This window comes from Calliphora vicina, chromosome 1 (genome assembly GCF_958450345.1).
Source record: "Calliphora vicina chromosome 1, idCalVici1.1, whole genome shotgun sequence".
In the NCBI taxonomy this organism is placed as follows: Eukaryota; Metazoa; Arthropoda; class Insecta; order Diptera; family Calliphoridae; genus Calliphora; species Calliphora vicina.
Window position 1 is genome coordinate 39029982 of NC_088780.1, and position 22459 is coordinate 39052440.

The 22459-nt window shown below is 30.9% G+C and overlaps 1 protein-coding gene across 1 annotated transcript; it reads left to right on the forward strand.

Annotated features, from left to right (window-relative positions):
- The first annotated feature begins 1968 nt into the window (after positions 1-1968).
- On the forward strand, positions 1969-17750 carry LOC135963661 (meckelin). The gene is made up of 9 exons (XM_065515607.1): positions 1969-2119; positions 5253-5980; positions 6054-6374; positions 11942-12610; positions 12761-13033; positions 14878-15426; positions 15495-15582; positions 17343-17506; positions 17573-17750. The coding sequence occupies exons 1-9, from the start codon at positions 1969-1971 to the stop codon at positions 17651-17653; spliced, it is 3024 nt and encodes a 1007-aa protein (XP_065371679.1). The 3' UTR covers positions 17654-17750.
- The last annotated feature ends 4709 nt before the right edge of the window (positions 17751-22459 follow it).

Sequence of the window (22459 nt, forward strand, 5' to 3'; positions counted from 1 at the left end):
GCCCAAAAATACGGGCATTGGAATACACGCAATGCACGTTGTTTTTGTTTATTTGCGTTTTATTTTGTTTTTGTTAAATGCTTCTTTTTATACAGTAGTAGTTTCATTAAGGGTTTGTGGTAACTATGGTGACCAACTTTAAGGATATTTAATCGCAATTGTATTACAACTATAACAAAAGGTGAAGGCAACAAACACACATTGCACTATTCAATATTTACCGAAACACGTCTAGGAATATGTATGTAAGTATATAAACATGTTTACAAACCATGCAAGGTGTCCTTAAATTTACATGTAAAGGGTAAGGCTGTATTAAGTGTTATTTGGTTTTATTTTAAGTTAAAATGGATAAATTTACAAAAATAAATTTAAATAGAAAGCAATTAGTATCCTGCCTACAACAAATTACTGAATACTTTGATAGATCAGGGAGCAAACTTTTCCAAGACGATGTAATTAAACCCATATTTTAACAAAACAATACCGTTATTAGTTAAAATGTAAAAAATTTCTGTAAATTTCTGCAAATTTTTTTGCTTAGATGCAAAGGTTCGAAATAATTTATTCTTAACTAGCTGACCCGACAGACGTTGTCCTGTCCAAATTAAAAAATGCTTGTGTTCGATTTGTGAGAAGCGGTTTGAAAAGTCTTGCAACAACAGAATATGAGTAATCACAGATCGACCACATTTTCTTGATTAAAGGCATATTGGCCAAGTTGCTAACGATTTTAGATATTTTGAGTTTTTATATAAAAAATCTATTTTTGTTGAGAAATATGCGTGATCACAGATCGAGCTCCTTTTCTTGATTAAACGCTTATTGGCCAAGTTATTAGCGAATTTAGATATTTTGAATTTTTATATAAAAAATCGATTTTTGGTCAGAAATATGAGTGATCACAGATCGAGCTCCTTTTCGTGATTAAACGCTTATTGGCCAATTATTAATGATTTAAGATATTTTGAGTTTTTATATAAGTAATCGAATTTTGGTCTGAAATATGAGTGATCACAGATCGAAATCAAAATAAATTGTATATCATAACCATTCAGTTAATCAATTCATTATGAATAAGCATAATTCATTTGTAATTCAAATATATTGAATTCATTCCTTTGAGAATTCATTCTTTATAAAATTAATTCCATATTGAATAATTCAAATTTTCTTGAATTCAAATCCATTACAAATGTTTTGAATAATTAATTTTTTTTTAATTCAAATCTATTCCAAAACCGCTTAAGTAAAATTTATTCAATTCATTTAGTAAATGATTAACAGCAAAAGAAAAAAAAACTTAGTGAAGAAAAAATACTTTAAATCAATTTGTATTAGATTTGATTTAACAAACATTTACAAATTCAAAGGTTGAACGAATTATATTTAAATAAAAGCTTTTGAACGAAGCTAAAGAATTATATGTTGGGAATGGGAACGAATTAAGATTTTAATGAATTATGCTCAAATGAATTATTTAATTAGAAGCTCTGCTTAGATGTCATGACTAATTTGTAAATTATAGTAGTTGTGTTTGAATATAATTTTAATTTTGAACTACATATTATTAAATTTTTGCCATAATCAAATTTGAACTGACGGTTTATAAACGAAAACACCCCTTATCAACTTACCCTTTACACAATACACTATTTTGAATATTAGGGGAAGTAAATCGAGAACAAATTTTTTTGTTCAATAATAACTATTGTAGCTAAAAAACTCTGCAACTAAATTACAAATAAATTACTCTTACATTTCAGTTACTTTAAGGGGTTAAACGAAAACACACGAAAAAGCGAAAATTTACAAAAGACAGCAAATAAAATAAAATTATACAATTTCAAAATATTACAAAATAATATTGAAAATTTTGAAAACCAAAGAATGGGCTTCCATTATTCCATTATAATTGTGATTTTAACGGTTTTTGCCAATTTGAATTGCGAAGTATTTTGTGCGAAAATGGATTATGCAAGTGAAAGGAATTTTAATCGCACGCTTTTTGTGTTTGGTGATGTTAAAACCTGTGCTAAAAATGAAATTTATGATTTAAATTATTTTAAATGTAGTTCGTGTAAGAAAATTGGTGAAAATTTGCAAACCAATAAAGACAGTAAGTAGTCGTTGATTAAAGTAGTAGTTGATTAAACACATCACGTTATGATTAAGAGATTGGTTTTATTGAACAAAATCATGATTTTCATAAATAATACAAATGAAAGAGTATCATATTAGCTGAAATGAAGGAAATAATTTAATTTTAATAGGTAGCAAATATTATGTATTATTATGGGCTATTATTAATTTTCAAAATTAATAATCACCCTTATCTATTTTAGTAATAGATCGACAGTCATACTAGATTAAATATAAAATATAACATGTTTCTTTAATCTAGTACGAAACTGTCGATGGTTTAAAACGCCAACTCCTTACACTGGCTTACACAACTCCACTGAAATTCTTCTGGCTAATTCAAACTTAATTCAAATATTTAAAACCTTTTTGTAATAGATTTGAATTGAAAAACATTTGTATTAAAGAAAACATGAATGTTTCAATAAGGAACTAATTCTATAAAGAATAAATTCTCAAAGGAATTAATTCAATAAGTTTTAAGTACTAATGAATTAAGCTAATGAATTATTTATTACTAGCTGACCCGACACACATTGTCCTCTCCAAATTAAAAAAACTGCTTGTGTTTGATTTGTGAATTTGTGAGAAGCGGTTTGAAATGGGTAGAAATATTTAAAAAGAAAAAAAAAAACGTATTGTTGAATGATAATTTTTATTTTATACATAGAAGCGCTACTGAGAGACAACGAACCTAAGTTTGTTGTCAAAAACCTAAGTCTTGCAAGAACAGAATACATGTAAATCAATATACATATTGTGAGTTTTTATATAAAAAATCAATTTTTGTTCAGAAATATGAGTAATCACAGATCGAGGTCCTTTCTTGATTAAACGCTTATTGGCCAAGTTACTAACGATTTTAGATATTTTGAGTTTTTATATAAAAAATAAATTTTTGTTCAGAAATATGTGTAATCACAGATCGAGGTCCTTTTCTTGATTAAACTCTTATTGGCCAAGTTACTAACGATTTTAGATATTGTGAGTTTTTATATAAAAAATCGATTTTTGGCCAGAAATATGAGTGATCACAGACCGAGTTCCTTTTCTTGATTAAACGCTTATTGGCCATATTATTAGCGAATTTAGATATTTTGAGTTTTTATATAAAAAATCGATTTTTGGCCAGAAATATGAGTGATCACAGATCGAGCTCCTTTTCTTGATTAAACGCTTATTGGCCAAGTTATTAGCGAATTTAGATATTTTGACTTTTTATATAAAAAAATCGATTTTTTGTCAGAAATACGAGTGATCACAGATCGAGCTCCTTTTCTTGATTAAACGCTTATAGGCCAATTTATTAGCGAATTTAGATATTTTGAGTTTTTATATAAAAAAATCGATTTTTGGTCAGAAATATGAGTGATCACAGATCGAGCTGCTTTTCTTGATTAAACGCTTATTGGCCAAGTTATTAGCGAATTTAGATATTGTGAGTTTTTATATAAAAAAAACGATTTTTGGCCAGAAATATGAGTGATCACAGAGCGAGTTCCATTTTATTTCAATGGATATTTTCTCGTGATCTCGTTTTCGAATTTTAATTAATAATTTTAGTTTTATATTTTAAAAAAAGAATTTCACATTCAAGCGTGTAAAGCACACACAGAAAAAAGAAATTCATAATTGGAATGAATTTTGTAATAAATATTATTAATCGAACTTGACTTTTTTTTCCCAAACTTTTTTCATTCAGTTTAAGAACATGTTCATAAATATTATAAAATTGTTCATGACGGAAATTTTTGCTTTTTTTTCATAAATTTAATAATATTTTATAATAAATTGCATTATAATTGGATTATCTAATGAATTAATGTAAAAATATTTGTTTAGTAGCCATATATTGGCCAATATTTTAAGATGAATCAACAATATCTGAAACTTAAAAAATATCATTGAACATAATAAAATATCCATAAACATTAAGCATATCATCCCCTTAAAAAAATTAATCAATTTCGCGCATATTTGCTCATTTTGTGGCTGAAAATCATAAAAATAAATAAAATATTTTCCAAGGAAAATTTTAAACATTTTTCAAAAACAAAAAAATATAAATGAAAATGGAATTATATTTTTCAAGCCTTCTAGATTTAATTTGAAAACATAAAATATGAAAAAATCTTAATATTTAAGAAATTATTTATAAATGTTATGAATTGAAATCAATGAAATCACATCATACTATTTATGTTGAAACTTTTTTCTGTGCAGGTTTATATTGTAAAATTTTATATTTTTCTCACGAAATTTTACTTCCGATTTTAGATAAATCGAAAAAAGTGGGCGTGGTAAATTTTTCCTTCAGTAAAAACTTAAATTGGATAACTACGAACATTTAAATTAGCCAAATCGGTGTAGCAGTTTTCCGATTTTTGATAAATCGAAAAAAGTGGGCGCAGTCAGTTTATCATTCCGTAAAAACCAAACAAAAAATTGTGTAAATCGGTCCGTCCGTTCTCAACTGATGCAATTACCAACGAACGACATTTGATTTTTATTTATATTGATTACTAGCTGTCCCGGCAAACGTTGTTCTGCCATAGCACACACAAAGTTTGAAGACTCCCACTATAATAGTACTCCACATATGCAATAATAAATTTTTACTTTGTATGGGAGGTGCCATGCCCATTGTTCCTATATAGGTCAATTGTGAATCTAAACCATCCAGGGACCCACTCAAACACACACAACAAATTTCATCGAAAACGGCCCAGCCGTTAAGGAGGAGTTTAGTTACTAACACACGTACAGAAGAACTATATATATAAAGATAAGACAGCAATTTTTATTTGATTTTGAAAATTTAATTCTTTCGAACCTTTGCTTTGAGTGTCCTTTAATTCACTTAAATTATACACAAATAGTTTGCAGGTGTAAACAATAAATGATTTCAATAATATTTTAAATTTCAAAAGTGTTAATACTCAGTATTACCGTCTATAAATACCTTTAAACTATAAACAAATTTAATTGGTTTTTAACCAGTTATAATTTCCTAGCAATTTATTTATATAAAATCGATATATTTTGCACATATGTACATTTGTATAAAAAAACCACTAACATTTAACTTCAACCTCAAATTTTATTTATAGAATTTTCTTGCGGTTGCAAAACCTCATCATCACCAACATCTGTAACGGTCTATGACACTATTAAGCCATACATAACCTGTCATAACATATGCAACCTAAACCCAAAGCAAATGCAACACAAAATAACGAACACCACCACTGAACTAATTGAGCAATATTGTTCAAACAATCTAACCATTCTTCCAAAATTAAATTGTAAATTTAAATATATTAATCGTACAATGATGACCACCACATCAACTCAAGCACTGGGTGAATACTCTCGAAGAATTGAAGTGACCTTCATCAATTGGCAATACGATGGATTATGCGATGATTGCAACATCCAGTATAACTTTCACTATCAAGACTACTGCATTGCAAATGGCCTGCTGAGACCTTATTTAAGTTACAATTCCTTTTGGCAAGCAACGACCTCTAATCAACATTTTGGTGACTTGAAATTTGTGGCCTTCTTTTGTATGGGTCTTCATAATCAAACGGCATGCAATCAGTTGGCCAATTTATGTGTTTTGTCCCATTATGCACACGATAAGAATTCGCCCTGTAGTAAATTCCTTTTAAATCAAGCCACCGATTTAGTCTACCGATATGGCAGTGGGGATGAACTAATGGCCCAACAACAAATGAAACCATTTCTTTACTATAGCAAGGGTAAAGAAACGTTGGCGGAGTTGGGAGCGCCGATTAAAGGTTTAAAATACTCTATGGATATGAAAAAGGCAGCAGTAAGTATTTGCATGATATTAATAATTTATTAACATACATATACATATGTACATATTTCTTCTTATCTAACAGCATAATCATTTGAAATTCTTTGTAAATACGTACGGCTTAGATGGCTCCCTGCTGCGTTGGGGTTCTTTAAAATTAAATGATTTGAATTTATGCCCCCATTATGAAAACAGTTGGAGTTTTGTTAATTTTCTACGATTTGCTTACAAGTATGTTGCAATTGAGTGTTCATTGACATTGGAAGATCTTGTTGATTTGGCAAAGATTTATGACAACAATCGTTTCATAAGTTTATTTTTAAATTTCACCAGAAATGATGGCAATGATGGGATATTTTTGCAAACCATACCAATTTTAATAGAAGATCTTATGCCGGAAAATAAGGTAAGTTTTGAAAATATTTTGCTTATTCAAATAAATATTGTGATTAAAGATTATGGGAAGAAGGAGCAGTGTTTAGATTTGAATTTTAATACATTGACAGTGTTTGGAAAGAATTCAGCTGGATGTTTATTCTACAAATTTGTCAGTAGTGTATTTTGCGATCCACTGTCACTGCCGGCAACAAATTAATGAATTAGTGTAGAACTTGGCATTTTCAAAATTTCATCAGAACACATTCCATTGTAATAATGATACAACTGTCAAACACAACTCTAATCCAGTTCCTTCAAGAGCTAGATTACCTTCCACTAACGCCATCTCATGTACGCGATCGATAATCTCTTGGGTGCCCCGATAGACCAGTCGATAGTGTGCTGAACTATTAATCTGAGGGTTGCGGGTTCGATTCCCGCCAGAGACTCTGGGCGAATCTGCAGACAAGTAAAAAGCGTCGCAGTTTGTGTTTGTTTAAAAAAAAATGGGAAAAGTCTTCCTCGTAATGTAAATGCACATGCGGATTTTTTAGTATTTTTCTCGATTGAAACTATAAATAAACTATATACAGGTTGGCCTCCATTTACGCGGTTTGTTGGGCCCAAAAAAATAGCGTGTAAATCAAATTCGCGTAAAACGAGGTTCTAATTTAGAACGAAATGCTTTTGTGGGGCCAATATTTTTTATTTCGCGTAAAACAATATATCAGTCACATAAGAAAAAATGAAAGCGGAAGTAACTACACAACAAAAAAAAAACATTCCCACGACAGCCGGTTCCAAGGTATATTAATTATAAGGTAGTGTTATCAGACCAGCTGATCGTTTTTTGCTACTATGTTAATTTTTCGCCGTAGTGCATTATAAATGTCAAACTTTGTTTACATTTTGTAAATGTCAAACTTTGTTTTGCTATTAAATTCGTTTATGTTTTAAAACCAATAATAATACTACACGAAATTAGTTTTATTTTTAAAAACATCAAATTAAATTACAAACAGATTCAAATTTATAAACATTTTTTGTTTAACAAAAATTCGCTTTGATTTATTTGTGAGCTGTTTTTGAAATTTTTCCCTGCCAGCCAATTCGCCTTTAAATGTCAAACTACATATAAAAAAAATATAACCAATTCGCTCGGTATTCTGAATTCGCCGATGACACTACCTTATAATTAATATACCTTGGCCGGTTCTACGCACCGGAATGACCCGAGTTCACTCGGCCAAGGGCTGTCAACTCAGCAAACACTGCTGCTATAACAACAACACAAAAATTCAAAATCGAGTTTTTTATTGATTGAACAATTGCCAAGAATACTCTATTTTTATTGATTTTATAACGTATCCTGCAAAAACAATAAAAATGTAGTTACGTCCGTTTGCATTTAAGGCGACGATATATACATTAAGTAAACTTATTGTAATTCTAAAAACTTACTTAAAACAAAAGTAAAGTAAAAAAAACTCAACTAAAAAAATTATTTCTTATCGAAAATTAAGGAAAAAAATTTCAATTAAAAAAACAAAATATTCTAACACATAAAAGAGATCAAAACAAAAAATTCATAAAAATTAACGATGTTTTCAAAAAAGAAATATGTTATTCGCTTGTGTTTTTTCATTTCTTGTTGTTTGTTGCCGCATTATATAAAAATCGTGAAAAAAAAGTCGCGTATTTGAAAAAGTGGTTGCTAATTTGAGTTCGCGTTATATCGAATTCGCGTAAATAAAGTACCGCGTAAATGGAGGCTTACCTGTACTCGAATAAAACTAGCTGTGTGTGAGATATAAAAGAAATAACTTAAAATATGACTTTGTTCAAGTCCGACGTGGCTTCGCATGGCGGTACTAATCTGATATGTCCAAGAAAAACCCTTCATATCATTCAATTCGGCCCAAAATTAATTTGTTATCACTTGCCTTTTACCTTTGGAAACCCCCTTATTAGTGAAATGTAGGACGTTCAATTTGAAATGCTACACGATCATTAATTTAACAGGAATCTTTGGAGAAATAACAAACATAGATCATTCTCGATCGAGGTCTGATGTTGTCTGAAGTTCATTCATGGGTAAAAGATTTACAGTTGATACAGCTGTCGATTCGGAGCGAATGTCCAATTGTCATTTTAACGATTAGATCATGCAATGCATTATCGTAATATGTTTCGTTGTTCTAATTACAATGGAATGTCTTCTAATAAGATAAGATAGTAAGTACTTCTAAAGTTTGTATGTGACCGAGTTTGTCTCTTTTTAATGTATTTTTAGTCAATCTGCCGAAAACTTTATAGCTATCAGGGCTATCAACCGTCAAATTAGATGCCGGTCACTGCAAATCCATAAAACGATACATTCGGCTAACCAGAAACATGAAATTGTTTGTTATTTAACATATTGCAACCAGGAGATATAAAACTCCAGAATTTAAACCTCCACGACTGGATGGTACTTTTCTGAAGATTTGAAGCGAAGCCAAATATCTTGGCGTAATTTTGGACTCTAAGCTCTCGTGGAAACGTAATGCTGAGAGTCGAATGAAGAAGGCATTATGTGCCTTCTACACGCAGAGAAAAAATATAGTTGGGCATGGTTACTGTAACCATTTCAATATTGTTACAAGTTTTTTAACTATATTATAGTCACAGTAACCATTTACATGATTGTGGTAACCATAATATGGTTAACTTACGATTCACATGATTGTCTCAACCATATATATGGTTACAGTAAACATATATATGTTTGTGACAACCATTTATATGATGAAGGACTTCTCATATTATGGTGCTCTCGGCTTAAGGCTTATCATAATCTGAGAACAACATATTATGATGAAATTATTCATCATAAATATGGTTGCCACAAACATATATATGTTTACTGTAACCATATATATGGTTGAGACAATCATGTGAATCGTAAGTTAACCATATTATGGTTACCACAATCATGTAAATGGTTACTGTGACTATAATATAGTTAAAAAACTTGTAACACTATATAAATGGTTACAGTAACCATGCCCAATTATATTTTTTCTCTGCGTGTATATATGCAAGAAAACCTTTGGGAAGAGATGGGGTCTTAAACCATACATTGTACACTGGATGTACACCGCGGTCATAAGACCTATTTTGACCTATGGGGCTCTTGTTTGGTGGAGAGTGGTGGACACTAAGACTCACCTCTCTATTCTAAACAAGCTACAAAGATTAGCATGTCTTGCAATTACTGGCTCTATGAATTCCACACCTCAGGCCAGTCTAGAGACGATGCTAAATATAACTCCCCTTGATATATGTATATATCAAATGCATTTCTGCTAAGTCTGCTCTACGACTCAAACAGTCGAGCCGACTGAAGCATGATCGTATTGGTCATGGCACCATCCTACAAAAGATAGGCAGGCCAATCATAGGGAGGGAAACGGATTATATAATACCCACACCGAATTTTGATAGAACATTTAGGATCAGAATACCGACAAGGGATGATTGGGCCGCGAACTCTGTCCTAAGAGATGACGTGATCTCAATCTATACTGATGGTTCAAAGACAGAAAGAGGCACGGGCTCGGGAATCTTCTCAGATGAGCTGGACCTTTTGATGTCTCTTCGATTACCCGATACCTGCACGGTTTTCCAGGCAGAGATTTATGCTATTGATACAGCCGCGAGAAGAATCCGGGAACTGAATCTCGAAAATTCGACCATACATATCTACTTGGACAGCCTGGCATCAATCAAGGCTCTTAACTCCAACGTGATTAGGTCGAAATGTCTTCTCAATTGTATCAAATCACTGGCACAACTGACACAACATCACGTGGAGCTGATATGGGTTCCAGGACATGCGGGCATCCGGGGAAATGAAGTATCTGATGAGTGCGCAACCAACGGGTCGTCCCTGGACGTATCTCTTGCGCAAAGGGATATTCACACTCTCTTGGTGACAGTATCAAAATTGATAGATGAATGGGCTTTGAGCGAGACGGAACTCAGGTGGTCAAATATCATCACTTGTAGAATATCCAGAATGCTCTGGCCCAATCTGACAGAGGATAGAACTAAGACTCTTTTGTCTCTTAGTAGGAATTCGATTAGACTTCTCACGGGTATAATTACTGGGCACTGCATGATTGGACATATGTCGGAACGTATGGGTTACCCACGTTATGGCTATTGTAGAAGTTGTTTAGATGAACAGGAGGAGGAATCGGTACAGCACCTTCTATGTGAATGCCCAGCCTTACAAGAGCATAGACTACTACATCTTGGTAGAGCTCTTTTCCATGATCTGGACTGTCTCAGAGATGTGTCACTAGTGAATATGATTGGGTTTATTAGAAGTACCGGCTGGTTCCCATAGGGACCACAGAAATCACATAATAGACGAAACTAGGGAGGGAAACTATTCTCACTTTATGTATAACATTTTCAGCATAATGGAATAGTACTTCTAAGGGTACCACAATGGGCCGCAAGGCCTCCGAGTGAACCCACGTAACCTAACCTAACCTAACATATTGCAAAGATAATTTAAAAAAAAAAAATATTTAAAAGAATCCCAGAATTTCCGAAAAATTTCAAATTGAATATTTTTAGGATTTCGTTCCTTTGGGAACCTGGGTGGTAAATGGCTTATATGGCCCATTAAAAACATATTGAGGTCAGTCAGTCTGTTAGAAATGGCAGATTTATTTGCAAAATACTATGTATTTTGATTCTGCCCCACTGTGCAGTGCACTATAGGTAATTTTACCCATTTTTGTGGCCAAAACTATAAGTAATCACTGAAAAAGGATGAAAATCGGTATACGGGGGTTTCCAAGGTTGCTGATTTCGAATCTGAGGTAAAATTTTTCAAATTCAAAATGGCGGCGAAAATTTTAAAAAGTCTTCTGATTTACATGAAATTCGGTATACAGGGGTATTCAAGATTGCTGATTTCGAATCTGATGTAAACCTTTTCAGATTCAAAATGGCGGATCCAATATGGCGGGGAAAATTTTAAATTTTCTGCTGATTTACATGAAATTTCTTCTGATTTACATGAAATTCGGTATACGGGGGTATTCAAGATTGCTGATTTCGAATCTGAAGTAAACTTTTTCAGATTCAAAATGCCGTATCCAATATGGCGGGAACTCTTCTATCTAACTGAGATATTCTTACAAAAAATTCGCACTTTTTCCATCAAATAAGCCGATTCCTCATTCAAAACATTGCCGCATTCAACATTAAAAACAATAAAATTGTAAACAGCAGAATTTTTCTCCTCTTTCTATTGCTCATCCAACCAAACTTCCGCAAGCAAGTTCGCTATTTTGCAAGCGGAGGCTGCTTACGAAAAATTATATTTCTCAAAAAATGTTATGGTTACTAATTTCCCGGACTTTTACCTTTCCCTTGAAATATTAAACAAATAAATATGTTAATTTTCAGGAATTACCCGGATTATAAGAAAAACTTTTTCTATCTTTTGGTTTCTTACGAAATACCTAGTGGACCTGATATCTGGACATATTTACTGAAGTAATCTAATTATTAAATAACATTATATCATTTCAGCGCCTACAAAAAGAAGAATGGCAACTTGTTAAACGTTTCCAATTAATACAATTTCACCATCGACATGGTGCATTGGCACCAAAAGCACCAGCACGTTATGAAGACTCTCACAAATTGCTACTTTTCAGATCGTTGCGTTATGCTGATAAAATAGAACTTCACTACGATATTCACGAAAACAATCGAATATCTGTACCCCTGCTTAAGCTGCATTATCGTCACATTGAATTCACCAACAATACCACGCTAAATACTCAATACAATTTCAAACTCAGCATAACCTATGAACGTATAAGGGCGACAGCTAAAGGAGAATTGGTTAATGAAATAGTGCTGCCATTATCTCTACTCTTGGCTCTGGTGACAGCCCTCTTTAAAGCCAATAACACCCGGAAAAGACGTTCATCGTGTGGTAGCACATCATCGTCTACGCCTCTGACAGCAGCTTCACAAAATAACAATGATGATTTTTGTCATTTTACCTTTTTCACCGAATTCCTATTGCATTTGATTTCCTATATGGCATTGGCCTTTTTAGTGTGCTTTCTTTTACATGTTTTTATGAATTCTTTAACATTTTTAAGCCAAGACAATGTGGAGTTGACATTGCCCATTGTTAAGGATCAACGTTCGTTGGAATTGATTATATATGCAGCATTGATTTTAAAGGTAAATTGTTTTGTTTTGTGTTTTTTTTCAAGTTTATGTTAATTTTTGTTTGCCATTCCAATCAATTATACATGAGTACAATTCCATTTTTTGTTTGTTTCCTTTCTTGCTTTCATTCTTTGGTGGCATGTGTGTTCCACATTCATGCAGTTGATTTATATGTGTATTTACTTTTGGCGCTTATCACATTTTCATATCTTCTTTATTGACTGGGAACGTCCGCGTTGCGGTGATACGAACCATTTCAATTTGAAAAATAATCTAGAAACGTCTTCCGTTTGTTCGAGTGTTCGAACATTTATTAGTGATTCAAATGTTTCGGCGTGGCGCAGCATTTTATTGGCCAACGAATGGATACAGTTAAGTGGAAAGCAGAAGACTTCAAAAATCTTACAAGGACTGACAATGGTGGTGGTAGCAAGGGTAAGTTAAATAAGTTGGAGTAATAAATACAGTGAGTGACAATTCAATGGAAACTTGTTTGCGAAAACTGTATTCCGTAATCTCAGTTTTCAAAAACTTGACATTTATTTTGAGGGGATAACAAAATCACTTTTTTCCACGCCATACGAAGTGAGTGGAAATACTAAAAAAAAAATAAAAATTCTCTAACGAATTTTTTGGATTGTGACCTATTAATAGGATATTCGGAAAAGTTTACATTGTATTGTCAACCAACCATCGGATGTTTTATATGTTTCATTTTAAAAACAAGATAAAAATGTTTTTGCTATTTTTTGAATAGAAAAAATGTCATTGAGAACTTAGACTCCATGAAGGGCAAAACGGTCTGGGAAACATCTTGACACATTATCACAAGGCCTACAAAGTTCACTTAGTACACTTCGCCTTTGGAGAACTGATAGTAGACTGGGAAAACGGAGCTTATACTCTTTTCAAGAAGGTACAATATACCCACCTACCCATTATTGCGCCTTAACGGGGTGCAACGTAGGCTCACGGATAGTGGGTATCATTCTAGACTCCAAGCTATACTGGTACCTGAATATCCAAGCGAGAGCGTCTAAGGCAGCTTAGACGCCTGTAGAAGTGCCATTGGGAAAACCTGGGGAATGGACCCTAGGAATGCCTAATGGCTTTTTGACATGGTGGTAAAACCCATACTAATGTATAGAGTACTAGTATGGCGGAGGGCTCTCAGTAAATCCACCTACTGCGGGATGATTGAGAGAATCCTGACTATGGGTGCGCAGCGTAGCATTCCATCTTGTGCATGGAGGTCTACCTTCTTCTAAGGAGACGTTTTTCATACATACAGATGGCACCAAGTCTGTGATTGGGATGGGTGGGTTTTTCTATATTCCCCGTTTTCATAAGGTGGTGTGTTTCTGGCTACGTGATCAATGTAGTGTAATTCAAAATAAGATTTCAACCATCAAAAGGGTGGTACACTGCTATCAAATACTTCTCTGGTATGTATTCGACATCCAGATTAGTACATGAATGACTGGTGTACTTGCCAATACTATTGCGGATGAACTGGTCTGCAAGTTGAAGAGATCGATGTTTTGATCGGTTTACCGCTCTCCTGCAGTAAATCACTAATACAACGAAACTTGTTTGAGTCTTCTCAGCTCAGATGGTCTGGTTTTATAAATTGTTTACATGACAAGTTTATGACCCTCATAGGTCAATGTCCCTTACGGGGCTAGCACGGGCTAGGCTACGAATTTTGATTACCGTACTTAAAGGGCACTTAATTGGTGCGTATGCTAGGAGACTGAACACTCCTTATAATGACCTCTCTAGAAGTTGTCATAATGAAGATGAGGAGGAAACGGTATATTTACCCTTCTCTATTGGGGACACGGACTATGTCAATGGGAAGTCCTTTCATGCACGGCCTAGCGGGTCTATCGAGAACAGCTGTTTGGAAGTTGGATTCGAACACCTTTCCAACATGTGAAGGAGCTTTTGAGGACCTGAACATGATCCTTTAGGGTATCACAAAAGAACCAATTCATGGACCCAAGTAAGCTGGTAATACCGGCTACCTTTATAACATAACCTAGTCCGATTTTAACAGCATATTCGTGAGTTTTCTGAGGACATTGAAAACTGTATTTCAACGTCTATACGTTAAACGCAAACCCATGATGGTCGTGGAATTTGTTAAATTAATATTTTTTGTATTTTTAGAAATATAATTCACTGTAAATTTTTATTGGTAATATTTTTTTATTTTCTTCTTTTTTATTAATTTTCAATAATTTCTCTATTATATTTCACCTCTCTTACATTTCCAGTTTCTAAATATTGACATCCTCAGTCACGGCGATGCAACATTGAAAATCTTCTACATATCCCTTCTATACCTCCTAATCTACATCTGCCAGTATGTGGTTCTTAGCCAAATTCTTACACGCTTCACAGGCAATCCAATACAAAAATACATTGAACACTGTTCCCTGGCAAATATTTCAGTGTTTACGCTGATCGAACCTTCATTTGGTTTTTATATACATGGACGTTCACCGCATGGTTTTGCTGATTCCGATATCACCACAATGATCATGCAGCTGCAGCGTGAAACTCACAGTATTTGTGGACGTCGTGGTCTTTTAAGTGATACGGATCAGTGTTACGTGATAATGCCACCAAAAAATTTAAGTAATTATTTTGATAAACTACTGCTGCCGTATCAAAGATCATTTGGTGGTGCTGTGGCGGGCGGAGGAGTGGGTTCAACAGGTACACACTTTCAAAAAGAGATAAACACTATTGAAGGCACTTTGGAGAAGACTTCAATTGCGTATTGTAGTGTTAATCGTTTCTTTTGTGCCTTTATTGATCATGTAAGTTAGAGAATTTGTTGTAAAAATTTAATGACAATTTAATGATTAATTAATCATTTCATTTACAGGGAATTAAGGATATGGATTATATAATTAAGGAGAAGACTATTGTTGAGCGCTTATTTGATTGTGAATTTGAGAATTATTTGACTGATAGTAAGTATTTTGAAGAAAAGTAGAAATATAATAGAAACCCAATAAGCACTTTTACTGGAATTCAAGTTGAAAGCAAGTCTAATTCAAGCCTTGAATTACAGTTGTATTACACTTTATTTCAATACCATTCTCCAGTAAAAAGGAAACATAAATTCAAGCCACATGTTTTTTGTTTGAAAAATATTTAATTTTTTCAAATATTTTTCAAGTTCAAAACATAATTACATTTGCATTCAAGTCAAATTCAAACAAAATGTTCAAGTGTTTGAATTTTTGGGGCTTTCGTGCTTATTGGGAATACACTTTTTCTTTGACAAATTTATTGATACCAATATAAAGTAGAAATATGGAAACTAATAATGGAATAGTACGTGCTAGTGCATCTGGAATAAATTAAACCTCTTCTTCTTAGAAAGGCAAAGAAACACCGCTGTAAATTATCTGCATTCAAATAAAGCGTGTATATTTTGTAATGGAAGAATCAAATTTTAGAACCGAAATCCCTACTAATGAAAGCTTTGGTCACCCTTCCGAAGAACTATTACTAAAAACTACAAAATATGAATGAACCTGACAACATATCGTACATTATACCGGTATTTGCCCGTTTAAGGTTACCGGATTTAGTCTTTGAACCTTCGAATTTTCAAAAATCCCTTCTTAGTGGATCTACATAGGGAAAGGGGAACGTATAGCCCAAATTTCACCTTTTGGCGTTTGGGCTGGGCGATATTGAATCAGTTCATTAACGTTACTCTTTTATATATTTAGATGGATTTGAATTAAGGAAAACTTGAATAATTCAATAAAGAATTAATTCTAAGGAATTAAGCCTATTGGTTTGTTACATAAATAAGCTTAACACAATGAGTGCCGGATTTCAGACATCTAATCGGTTATGGGTACAGACAAGGAATTGTTAAGGGATTAAATTTAATTATACCCTTCACCTTAGTGAGAAGGGTATATATAAGTTTGTCATTCCGTTTGTAATTTCCACAATATAATTGTCCGACCCTATAAAGTATATATATTCTGGATCCTTATAGATAGCGGAGTCGATTAATCCATGTCTGACTGTCTGTCTGTTGAAATGAACTTTCCGATGCCCCCAAATAACTTACATACACGATTCATACATCAATATCTCCGGAATTCTTCCAGCTCGGTTGCTATTTAAAATCGTGAAAATCGGTCCACAAATGGCTGAGATAAAAATCCAGGGGGATTACTCGCTAATTCGAAAGGAAATCTTTTCGAATTACATTGTATTTAGCACACATTTTCGAACATTTCCGTTTTCGGATGAGTTACGCAGTAACCGCCCAGGACAACCTCGATTTTTGACCTATTTTTGGCCTTTATCTGGATTACTATGTCATTAATATAGACAATATGGATATCTAATGATAGATATTTCAAAGACCTTTGCAACGACGTATATAAGACCATAGTAAGTTGAATGGGTCAAAATCGGAAAAAATATTTTTTAACCCGAATTTTTTTTTCACAATTTTTAAATTTAAAAAAAAAATGGAAAAAATTTTTTCCTAAAAAAAGAAAATATAAAATGTTTACTTGTTTTAAATATCCTCTGATATATGATGCTTGCTTAAAGTAAATAAAAAATAAGCAATCATGTCTGCAAATAATGTAATTTTTATACAAATAATTTCTTATTTTTAAATATGTATTGTAATTTTTATCATGATTTAAAAAATATTTTGTTTTATTTCTCCTTCCCTTTATTTTTCATTTAGACAAGGGTACATTTTATATCGACACAAGTTTTTCATTTACCCAAATGTTTCTTTATGGCAACGAATTGCAAGTGTTTATATTGGAATTCCTTTTGCTTCTGGCAGTTTATATTATCTTTACAAATCTCTTGGCAGCTGTTATTGCAGTTTGTATTTTTAATAAGGTAAGCATTTTTATAATGCCAAGTTTGCGTAGTTTTATTAATTAGTTTTGTTTGTTTTTATTTCAGATATTCCAATCGTTTTATCGCTATGCTGTTAAAGAGAATATTTCAAATAAGACTTTAATCGATAAACGTTTTTTAATGTAAAAATTTAATTATGTACTTGAAATTATTTTGTTTTCTTTTTTAAAATTTCTTTCTAATAAAATAATAAATTTGAAATAAATTTTAGTTTAAAATAAAAGTTTTGAAAGTATTAATCACAAATTATACAGATATAAATCAGCTGGTTTCAGAAATATGGCAATAGAAATACAACAAAAGAAAATGTCAAAATGGTTGTGGTTTGAAAAGAAGGACAAATATATTACACACTCGTTTCCTATTGAAAATTATATTTTTTCTCTCGCTCCGCAAACCACAACCATTGAAAACTTTTTTGCCAACTATAATTTGTTGTACATATATCTGTAATAATCTGTGGTATTAATTTTTAATTCAAATTTCAAAATAACATTAACCCTCTAAACCGCAAGAGTGCCTCAAGGCATGCATTACAAAACACCAATTATCTCAAAAAGTAATTATAATTTTTTTAAAATTTAACTTTGACTTTAGTTACAGATTTGTTAACATTTCTCTCGAAGGTCAAAATCCATTCTGACTTTTAGTTTTTGTTCTGTCAGCAGTTTTGTGAGTGATGTCATAATTTTAGCACGTGAAAATGTTTGTGTTTTTTTTTAAATCAAAGTTTTACTAACTTTTAGTCGTCCGATCTATTCGAAATATTTTTTATTAGTTATTTTTAATTAGTATTTCAATAAAATCATATCATAATTATTGTTTTTTAACCTAAATCCGCAACAATGCCCTGAGGCAATCTTCACATTTTTGCACCTGGTTCCTAAACTTAATTTACAAATTAGTTTATGATGGCTGTTCTGAGTTCTGAATTACCCTAAAAAAAATTATTTGACAACTTTTTTTTAGCTTTTTAATGTTTGCAGGTTAGAGGGTTAAGTTTTATCTATTAAACATTCCATTAAATAATTCATAACGAATTATTTTATAGGCTTAACTCCTTAGTATTTGAAACGTATTGAATTGCTTTGAGAATTCATTCTTAATATTGAGTGTATGACATAAAAATTCGGGATTTACAATAGATGGCGTATCTTTTGAACGCGGTTTTTTTACAGTTTAAATAACAAAGTTCGAAAATGTCGAATTTTGTGCCAGCAAAACTTCATATGCAGGAAGTTTTGCTTTATTTTGAAAAAAGTGCCGCTGAAGCACACCGATTGCTCACCGAAGCTTATGGTGAATGTGTTTCACATTTGACTTATGAAATCCTATGTATTTTTTTATTTAATCGATAAAGAATTTAATTCTAGATCAAATAAAAAACCAATAACTTTCGATATTACGTGACCAATGTACTTTTTTGTTGTTTTCAAAACCGATTCCGACAATACCGAATAATGGCCAATACTTTGGATACCGGAAGTTTGTGTTTTCAAATATAAATACATACTTCTCTTTTTATGCTATTTGCAAATAATTAACAACAATTTGTTTATTTTTACATGTAATACGAAGTTTATTTATAAGATAATATTTATATGATTTTGTTTGTTTGTTTATTATTAAACTTATTATATTAAATAAAAATTAAAAAATACATTTTGCATACAATTTGATTCCGTTTTTGTATTTATTGTAATTATTTTAATAATAGTAATAATAATAAAAAATAATGCTTTAAAGCAATTATAAAATTAAAACAAATTTGATTTATATTAAATTTCAAAAAGAAAATTTCATCCTTCATATAACCTAAATGCTAATAGAAAGCGAAAAAAAACAAATTGAATAATTTAAAAAAAAATTATAAAAAAAATAAAACAAATTATGTGTATATTATAAATAATTTTACTCATTATTTATTAAATCGAAGAGTTGCTTATATAAGAATTTTTTTTTATATAAACGTTTGTTCTTATTAATCTTTTTTTGTTGTTAATTATTAGAGTGTTTTTTAATTTATTGATTTTTTTATTAAACATACAGAGCTTATATTAAGAATATATATTTCTTTGTTTTTTTTTTTTGTTTTAATTAGTTGTATGTGGTGTGATTTAATTTTCTGTTTTATGCTAAAAAAAAAAACATTTAAAATTGATGTTTAAATAGTTTTAATGTAAATTATGTTTGTTTGTAGTTAAGTTAAACCAACAATGGAGTTATATTTCATAATTATTACTTTTAATGCTTATTTCATATATTCATTCATTGATTCTCTTTTGATGGTTTGTATTTTTGTATAATTTTTATGAAATTTTAGGTTGAGTTTTTTTATAATTTATTTGAGTAAAATTTGCTTTATTTGCGGTTTTCTTAATAATTTATAATATTTTGTAGTTTATGTGTTATTTTCTTTGCTATTGTAGTTATTAGTTCATTTAAAACTTTTGTAGTTTTGTAGTTTGCAATTCTCTCTTTGAAATTCCTGGCAATTTAATGTTAATTAGAATTTATTTTTCATGTCCTTTATTTATGTTATAGTACATATAATTAGAATTTTTGGAATTCAAATTCTAGATCTAATTGTAAGTATATTTTGTATATGTATAAAAGCCACATTATCTAATGCTTTTATATTTTTGTTTAAACTTAATTAATTGTGTCAATGGTTTTTTTTTTGTTTTTTTTTTATCATCTAATGCTAATTTTTGCTTTAATCTCTCTACTTTCTAATATTTAATTGTATGCATTAAAAATAATTCATACACAACAACAATACTTGATTTTTATTTGGATTATTTATTTTGTTTAGTACTACTATGTATTCTTTTTCTCTATTTTCTATAAATAATCAGAGTTTTATGGTGTCATGAGAAAATAAAAATTTTAATTAAATTATTTCATGTGGTTGTAATGTTTTGAATTAAATTTGGCATATTTCAATTAAATGAAAAATTTGAATCAATAATAAATTTTGTTTGTGCTATTTCTTTGGACTTTCTTAACTTTAACCAGGGCTAAAGCTTAACACGTGAAACAATTTATTTAATACAAAATATATATTTTGTCTGCAGTTTAGCCTTATCCAATTAAGTTCACAGGCCTTTGAAATTGATAAAAGCAATTGTTCGAAAGAATTAATTCTTAATTTCATTACTTTCATTCCATTCCTTTGAGAATTCATTCTTTATTCATTCCTCATTGAATAATTCAAGTTTTCTTTAATTTAAATCCATGATTAAGACCAAAAACAAATTGAATGAACAACAAATATTTTCATTCAAATTGGATTAGATCTGAATGTTGAATGAATTCTGTTATGAATATTTAAATAAAAGACTTTGAATGAAGCTAAAGAATTAGTTTTTTGGGAATGGATTTGTGAATGGCTGTAATTTTTAATTTCCGAATTAAGATTTTATTGAATTAAACTCAAGTTGAAAAATTTAATTTGAAGCTCTGGCTTCCAGTATGCATCATCAACCTCTATTGTTACCATTTAACTGATATCTCCGAATATAAAAATAAGATTTAAGCATTCCAGCTTTCTAAATGATACCCTGATTCATGTTTTAAGAAGTTTTCATCATCTATATTAATTCCATAATACCCTGGAAAGACGATAAAAAGCTAAACACTTATTGATGGAGGAGTACAATTTATTGTGCCCATCCAATAACCTGCAATTTAGCTAGGCAATGTTTTATGAGACATTTCAGCGTTTACAAGCTTTTAATACGAATCTTAAATAAATCAATATTTATTTATGAGCTAAAAGTAAATGCATTAATTGAATTTTACAATAAATTGTGAGGTTATGGAGAAAATATGAAAATGTATGGCGATTATTAGCGGGGCAGAGCTATGATGATGCTGTGTTGTTAATTTATGACAATTTGTGTGGCTCATTTTAAAGGTTTTACAACATGAGTTTTACGACGGGCATCTGGTTTAAGTGGTCTTTTTGCTATGTCTTTTTAAAAACAAACACATTTTAGCATTTGTTTAAAATCAAAAAAAACTTTTTGAATAAATCGTATAGCCAATTTATTTTATTTGAAACTTTCCTATGGTTGACATTTCAGATGTCTTATAATCATATTACAAATCAAATATTCGCAGTTTTCTTTACAGACTATCAAATTTTGAATTGCTTGGATGTGGAATGAATGTAGATACTTGTATAGTGAAGTTTATGGACAAAATTTACTTATTGCACTCACACAATTGAAATGTAAACCTTTTTATGATCACAATAGAATGAGAAATATGTCCTGTAGATCTTCAAGATATTTATTTACTTCAACAATCCAAAAATATATTCAAAGGTATTTATCAAATTTCCTTCCTTTAGGTTTGTAATTTTCTTACATGTTGTCCGTTTATAATGTTGCTAGGAAGAGGCAAGATCAGTAGGTAAAATGAACTTCGTTCCTACGATATAAGCTGGGATATTCGTGTCACACTTGCCCAAATATTATTAACTTAACCAGAGCTGTATCAATCAGAATATTTTTCGCCAGAGAAGAAATTCTGAAACCAGCAGACCAGTTACAACAATTTTCATTTGTTTATATTTTAAACTCATGATTGATTTTTTTGTTATAAATTTTTCCTTCTTCAAATTCTAGGTTATTTTCTTAGAGCAAAGACGAGTTAATTTAAGATTTTTAGAAATTTTGATTGATTCTAGTTTATAACGGCACAGAAATGTTATTTAATTTATAATTTCATTGAAAAAAGGTTTAAATTTATTTAGCGCAAAAAAATCTTCACATAAGTTTATCAAAATTTTATATACGAATTGTAGTGACAATATTCAGAACATTTTTTAAATATCTAACTAAAGAAAGTTAATAAATAATGTAAATATGGTAGAATGATTAATTTTACAAATTTATTTTGACAATAATTAAGCATTATTTGAAA

Bases quoted from the DNA above. Each gene is read 5' to 3' on its own strand.
- LOC135963661 (XM_065515607.1), top strand. From the start codon at position 1,969: ATGGATTATGCAAGTGAAAGGAATTTTAATCGCACGCTTTTTGTGTTT. The intron at 12,611-12,760 runs GTAAATTGTTTT...ACATTCATGCAG, and splicing joins ATGCAGCATTGATTTTAAAG to TTGATTTATATGTGTATTTA. The intron at 17,507-17,572 runs GTAAGCATTTTT...TTTTTATTTCAG, and splicing joins CAGTTTGTATTTTTAATAAG to ATATTCCAATCGTTTTATCG.